We start from the raw sequence: 7,032 nt of genomic DNA, 5'->3' as shown, positions 1-7,032 counted from the left end.
ATATATAAACATAACATATTTTTCTTAAATATATACATGCATGTGTTTGTATTTATATATATATACATAATTAACGTACACAGTATACACACATATATTATGTAAACAAAAGCATTTATTTTGGATGCGATTAATCGCGATTAATCGTTTGACAGCACTGGACTAGTCTTAAATCATTCAAACCCCAAGATAAAACAGACACATATACACAACACACACACACACACACACACAATAGTGACAAAACAAGTGCACGTCTATAGAAACACCCAGAGCAATGGTTTAGCAGTGTGTTAGCATGTCTGAATGTGTGGAGATGTGTCTGATTGGTGCAAACACACTCACGACTACAAGAGATAAGCTACATTTGTTTTGACTTAGCAAATGGATTTGATCTGATCTGATTTGATTTAATAATGAGGCATAGACACAGTTTAAATATATCAGCAGGACTAAATGTGAGAAATTCTTGCAACAAACTCTCGCTGAAGCCCAGAGAGATGCCCTCGCTTTGGATGCTGTTTAAAGTAAATCGACTGAAAAACATTCACTATGTATGTGTTTGGGAGATAGCGGGCATCTCTATGAGCAGTGGGGGGCTGGTATGAGGTGATGCTGTATGGATTGGGATGGAGAGGCAGATGGACGGTAGTACTCACTGTTGACGCTACCTGCTAGTGCATTTATGTTATTGAGGCCCACGGTGGCCCCGGCCAGACCCTGCAGTGTCCCCAGAGAACCCAGGGAACCCATTGCACCCATGGTGGAGTTAGCTGTGGAACCTGCTGTGGGGAAAGACAGACAGAGCAGGAAGGAGAGACAGGTGGAGAAATGGAAGAGAGAAAAAAGAGAGATGCTTGAACATACACATACATTTGCAGATGATACTGAAATGGTTAAAGTTACATACATAAAAGCTTCGGTGGAGGTACACAGAGGGAAGGATGCATGGGTGGAAGATTGATTCACTGATAGATTGTAGGGTTGGGTGACTTTGATGCAAGTGTAACATGAAGTTATGTTGTGAATATCGCAATGATTTTATTGCGCAATTTATTAGGCCATTAAGTTTTCTAAAGAGGGTCTCATTAGACTAATTTTGCAATCCTTCCTTGTCCTGTAACTTGTGCATCAAGATAGATTTTTTTTTAAATAGTGCCTGTGATTTCTGTTTCTTACTGTGTATTGTTACATACTGGTGCATGCAAATGAAATAAATAAATAAATGTGATTTTTCTTTGTGGAACGTGTGAAAAAAAAACATGCATTGATTATAAATTATTTTAATGTTTTTTTTTCTTTTGCATTCAGTATTAATTCAGATTTATACATTACTACAGGTATTTTTCTGTAAAAAAAAAAATCACCCTATTATGACACTGAATATCATCAAAGAACTAGAAATTGTAATTTTTTTTTGCTATATGATGCAGTCCTAATAAAACTGATAAGGTGGATGGATGGTCAGATGGATAGATATATTAATTAATTATTTATTCATTCCTAAAGGGAAACGGTTAAAATCGCAGAAAAAAAAGACAAGATAGAGACATCAACAACTATAAAGATTATTGCAATCATGACGACAATGTTTTCAGAAAAGAGCAATAAAATACAAACAAAACATCTCTCGAAACAAAAGAATTCTGAAGCATATAAAAGCTTTTCCCTGTGCTTCATTTGCATTTTTGCAAGTTTGAAAGAAATTTTCGAGTTTGAAAGCAAGACACAAAGATGCTAATCTAACTGGAGAACCATGTGTCACACTTATAAGTGTCTGCTAGTTTCACATTTCATCTTTTCCAAAATGAATGGAGCACGGTTAAAGCCAAAGAGCACAACAGCGTAACGCCACACATATGAACAGTCTTCCAAACATGATGATGATGATGATGAACGTAAACCATGATGGACGTTATCAAGGAATTACGCAAACAAACACACATATAAACACGACATGAAAACTTAAGAATTACAATGCAGGACATTCAAACATCAAAGAGAATGGGGAACTCGACTACAACAGATGAACGGACAACGACGCTATGGTGGAAATGATACCGATATCGAAGATGATAATGATGATGATGGGACGGCCTCTGGTTACCTGGGCTGGCCAGGGCTCCCAGGGACCCTGTGCTGGAGGTCAGGGCGCTAGCGGTGGACGGGCTGGCTGAGCTCTGTGCTGCAGCCGCTGCTGCTGCTAGAGTGGCCAGATTCTGCAACTGCAGAGCATTCATACCTGAAGAAAGAGAAAGCGTCAATGTGTGCGTGTGTGTGTTTTGCACATGTTCAACTAAAGGAACCACATGTGCTACAGAATGCTGTACACGAGCAGGTATTTGTGTACAAGAGACAGTTGAGTTGTGTGTAGAGGCGTTTCGAACTGAAAATCCGATTCTATGCGTGAGCTCGGGTGCATCTACTCCAAAGGTGACTCTAGATTAGTGTGTTTGAGGCACGGCTACATGCAGTGGCCATGACGCCAACACACTGCGGGAAGTGGCTTGCAGCCAAGAAGGACAGAGATTGGAAGTGGTACAACAGGAAAATGCACAGCATGTGTTGTATATACACGTAAAATGTATATACTCTATACTATGAGGAAGCACACACACACAGAGAAAAAGAAACATGCACAAGAGACACACAAGACTTCAGAATTACAGGATTTGGATTGCTGAGGAATTATAGGCCCTGTCCCAAATGCCACCCTCCTACGAGTCCATAATTTGGTGACCAATGCCCAATTATGGTCTGGTAGTCATCCCAAGTGTTGGCTTGATGAATGTGTGCAATAAGAGAAGATTGTAAGCACCCATTTGATAATTAATAAGTATCACGGAGAAGTGACAACCTGAAAGGTGACAAGTACACATCAATGTTTGTCAACTGAGACTGAAAGCAAAGGCTCAAATGCAGGATCTGAAGCCATCTGGAAAAAAAAATGTCTTTGTTTTTCCAGCCTTATCCCTTTAGACAGCACTAGCGTGTAATTTGAATTGGTCAGACAGTGCTCTGGGGACGCCACGGTTGTCTGCCCTCCCAATCCACTGAGCAAGCAAGAGAAGTGCATTAAGAGTCTAATTAGCACATCACAGAAGGTGATTAGAGACAGGAAATCTACCTCTAATTGCAAAACAAAGCCCAGGTCAGCAAAGATGATTCCATAATGTGTTACAGGTCCTGAACAGCAGGTTTAAAATCAGCATGAAATGGCTCTCAAGACCCAGTCCGCTTCCGTAATGTGGCATTTCCGAAAGAAACGAATACTCAGCAGTGAAAAGAAAGAAAAAATTGGCCAGGACTTGTGAAAAGTGGTCTCAGCCTAGGTGGTTTGAAGGAAGGGTTTGAAAAACAAGAGTGATCTGTGGTTTCACCCAAAAATGAAAGCAGTGTTAACCCTCTAAGTGTGTTCAAAGAAATAGCAGAGCAAGTGAGCTATCGTGTCATTGATGCGGAAGCAGTTCAGTTCATAGCGTGCGAGTAAATTGTTAGATTTGTGAGAGAAAATTGCCAAATGGCTAATAAAAACTTGTACCGTGAGGATGTGTTGCAAATGTTATTCGTCGATTCTGACTCTGAAGGGGAATGGCACTAGCTCTTTGGATCCAGTCAGAGCGGCTCTGGATCCAGTGCCCCAAAGAGGTGGGAGTGGCCATGGTACACGTGGCCGTGCTGTGTGTGGGAGAGCCGGGAGACTTGGTAGAGGCAGCAGGGGTGATCTGGATCTAAATAGGGCTGGAAATAGCGATGACAATGGTGGCTGGGTTTATTTGAGAAATGAAGAAGTGTATCAGGACTGGATCAAGTGCTTTGATGAGCCTGTTGGTAATTTAGTACTTTCTCCTGTTTTATTGTTGGTTTCCTCTTTTCTGATCATTTGGAATGAGGATAAAAAGATTAAAAAACACAAACAAACATGCAAATAAGTTCAAACATCAATTCAATATCTACTATTTCCTGAATATTATGATATTCAAGATGGCCGCCTCTGATGACGTCATAATATGCAAATTAGATGAGTATATTTACACCCCACATAAACTTGCGGTCATGCCCAACATTTTTCTAATTTACAGTAGATCTCTATCTTTAAGCCCATTCAAGCCACAAGCTTTTGAAATCTTGATGTCAAAATCCAGCATTTTTCCAAAAATCCCTGGCGCCTAAAGGGTTAATTTTTTACATTATAACAAAATATTATGAAGGCAAAATTTGTAATTCTTTTGAGTAATTGTTCACAGTAAAGAATGTTACAGGTCAATTAAATAGGTCATTTCTGAATTCATGGTTCAAGACCTTGAATAGTGTATAATATAAAAGAAGCTAGAAAAAGCTTCATTGGATAAGAAAGTGCAGTGTTGGGAGGTCAAAAAGGGAGGTTACGACAGAAATGGACTATGAAATTGAGGGCTTTGTGACCGCCTTTGTGCTTCTGAATAAAGCGGAAAATGAACCATTTTGAGTTTTTGGCACACAAGTGTCAAAAAATGGGCATTGAGTATTTGGCACAATGTGAGTTTCTGTGGTTGAGAAAGGCACTTTTGCTAGTGTGTGTGAGAGAGAGATCCATCCATGCAGTATGTTCACACTCTCGGCGTACTGAGCGGAGAGAGAGGTGTCAGGAAAGAGGTGATGCTGGCTCTCGCTGAATGTTCATCATGTGTAATGGAGCTCCTTATGGCTCGTAACTCCACCCACAGCACAGACACAGCAGATGTCAGCTGTATATATCGTCTGCCAATCATAGACCGTTGCCAGGCGACAGATGGAGGGGCCCAAAGATTTCACAATTCAGCCGAGAAAAGCCTTCAAATCCTGTTGAGTTTGAGAGCTCCTGTCGATTCGCACTTCAAGCAGTGTCTCAAACAGACTGATATGTTTATCTGGTCATATTGAGCAGGTTTCTTGCTTGGGTTTATGCAATGGTCTACTTTGAACTTTTTAAATGTTAATTTTTGGCCATTGTTCCACTTCAACAGACAGCAGAAAGAACAAATATATATATATATATATATATATATATATATAGTGGGAGTTATGAGGGACGAGGCAGATCGGATCTAAACCTGCATCTCTTGCATGAGCTTCATAGCTCAACATGTGGCCAATGTCCTGCAGAGTGTATCTCCAACCTGCCACAACACACTTGCTTGGATGTTTGTAGTTAGTTCAGGTGTGTTTCATTAGAATTAGAGCTAAACTCTGCAGGATAATGGTCTATCTGCAGTGGTCTATCTTATAGGGCATGCTTTTTAGCTACTGGTGTTCCTCAAGTATTAGGATTGGGCCCACTCTAGTTTTGCATTAAACAAAATATTTAAGTGTAACAAATGCATTCATACTAGGGGTGTGCAGTGAAGCCAGTATTTGTATCTGTATCAATCACAAAATTATTCGTATCTGTATCTGTATTCGGATAAAACCGGAAGTAGGCGGAGACTGAACCAGAACTTCGTACAGTTATATATGATAAGACAGCCTATCTTTTTTTCGTAGTTATCACTGAACAAATATGCAGTGTTTAACTAAAATAATATTTTTTTTTATGATTATAACATTTATTTACATATCTTCTAACAGTCGGAGCTGATTTCCTTGTATAGGCAGTGCTTCAAGATGTAGTGCGGTTGTGCTTTGAGCAACGTGAGTTCAAGTCCCAGCTTGGAGACCTTTCGTGATCCGATAAATAAATATTTAAATATCTAAATTAAAACATTAAGGGTTCCTACGCAGTTTAGAAATATGGAAATTGATTTAAGTCATTTCCAGGAAATGCATGGACAAAGGCAACTGCAACACTGCTATTTTATTTGTGCTTATTTCATTTAGCTACTTCACACACTTGTTACTGGGTTGTAATTTTAGAGGTTTATGTAAAACAACAAGATTTCCTTTGGCTCACCGGTTCCTGCGCAGTTTGAAAAAGTATTTCACTTAAGTAATTTGCAGGTCTGGAAAACCTATGGGGGAAAAGAGAACAGAGTATGGAAAAATATTTGTGTTTCGACTGTTTGCCCTATTCAGTGTTCTAAAATATACAATTAATAATTTCTAAAAATACATTTATCATACAAGTAGGAAGATTTCATGACAAACTTTTAGTGATCATTTGAACACGACTGAATGAAATCAAGGTGCACATTTTCATTATACAGAACTTTTTAAATTAGTCTTTTTTTTTACTTCACTAAACAAATGTGCGTGTGCCACGCAAACCAGCAAAAGATAAGGAAGCAAACATGTAGGCCTAGTAGAAAATGAATCGGTATTTAAGTTGATTATTAGCCTACTCTTGACAGAGAGCTGGTTTAGTTTTTGAGAGACAGACGCGCAGAGACGGCAACACGGTTGTTTGATTGACGATCGCGCTGTGCTTATTCATTCGTGTATCATATCGTAGCCTGTAAGGTTTAAATCATTGCCTTTTATATATACACAAATAGTAGAACGTGTATGAAGTATTATTTTAAGTAATATTACTCTTGCCAAGCTCTGATTTCTGAGAGATGCACGGAGTGGAAACAGCAATGCTGTGTCTGATTTGCGCTCTTTTCATTCATAAAGTTTACATTCATTCACTTCACACACTCATTATTGCATGAATTTAGAGGTTTGTGTAAAATATCGCGCTGATCCCCTGGCTCACCTGTTATCTATAGCAAACACCAGACTGGGCCGGCCTCAGCCGAATATTTGGGCAGAATTATTCGTTAACCGTTATTCGTTTTTGAAGCCATTATCCGTGCCTTTCCGAATAAGGTATTCAGCTTCGGGCACACCCCTAATTCATACCAATTAATTGTGTTTAATTAGGATTAGAGCTAAACTCTGCAGGATAGTGGTCATCCGGGAGCAGGGTTGGATACCCCTGATGTACGTCAACCACTAGGCTATGGTTATGAATACTTTATACCTAGAAGTTTAATTGTATTTGGCTCATTTGTACAGAGGTAAATTCATATATGGCAAATCAAGAAGTATCGCATTAAGATTAGCATCAACAGTCAAATGTCATTAGTTGAACCT

The 7,032-nt window shown here is 39.3% G+C and overlaps 1 protein-coding gene across 17 annotated transcripts in view; it reads right to left on the bottom strand.

Moving 5' to 3' along the window:
• Positions 1–7,032, bottom strand: part of celf2 (cugbp, Elav-like family member 2) — a 177,863-nt gene that overhangs the window by 13,421 nt on the left and 157,410 nt on the right. For 7 of the 17 annotated variants that reach the window (XM_016458478.1, XM_016458485.1, XM_016458474.1 and 4 more), the window contains 2 exons: positions 2,108–2,242; positions 672–785 (listed from right to left, as the gene is read on the bottom strand). In XM_016458478.1, the coding sequence (XP_016313964.1) occupies positions 672–785; positions 2,108–2,242 (249 nt within the window). Of the gene's footprint in view, positions 1–659; positions 786–2,107; positions 2,243–7,032 lie in introns of all 17 variants that reach the window. The other 10 variants (XM_016458484.1, XM_016458488.1, XM_016458490.1 and 7 more) reach the window with 5 other exon arrangements.

The sequence above is a fragment of the Sinocyclocheilus anshuiensis genome, unplaced genomic scaffold, assembly GCF_001515605.1.
Source record: "Sinocyclocheilus anshuiensis isolate Anshui unplaced genomic scaffold, SAMN03320099.WGS_v1.1 scaffold719, whole genome shotgun sequence".
Lineage (NCBI taxonomy): Eukaryota > Metazoa > Chordata > Actinopteri > Cypriniformes > Cyprinidae > Sinocyclocheilus > Sinocyclocheilus anshuiensis.
Note: the sequence above shows the minus strand (reverse complement) of the source record. Positions and strands in the feature narration are given on the sequence as shown.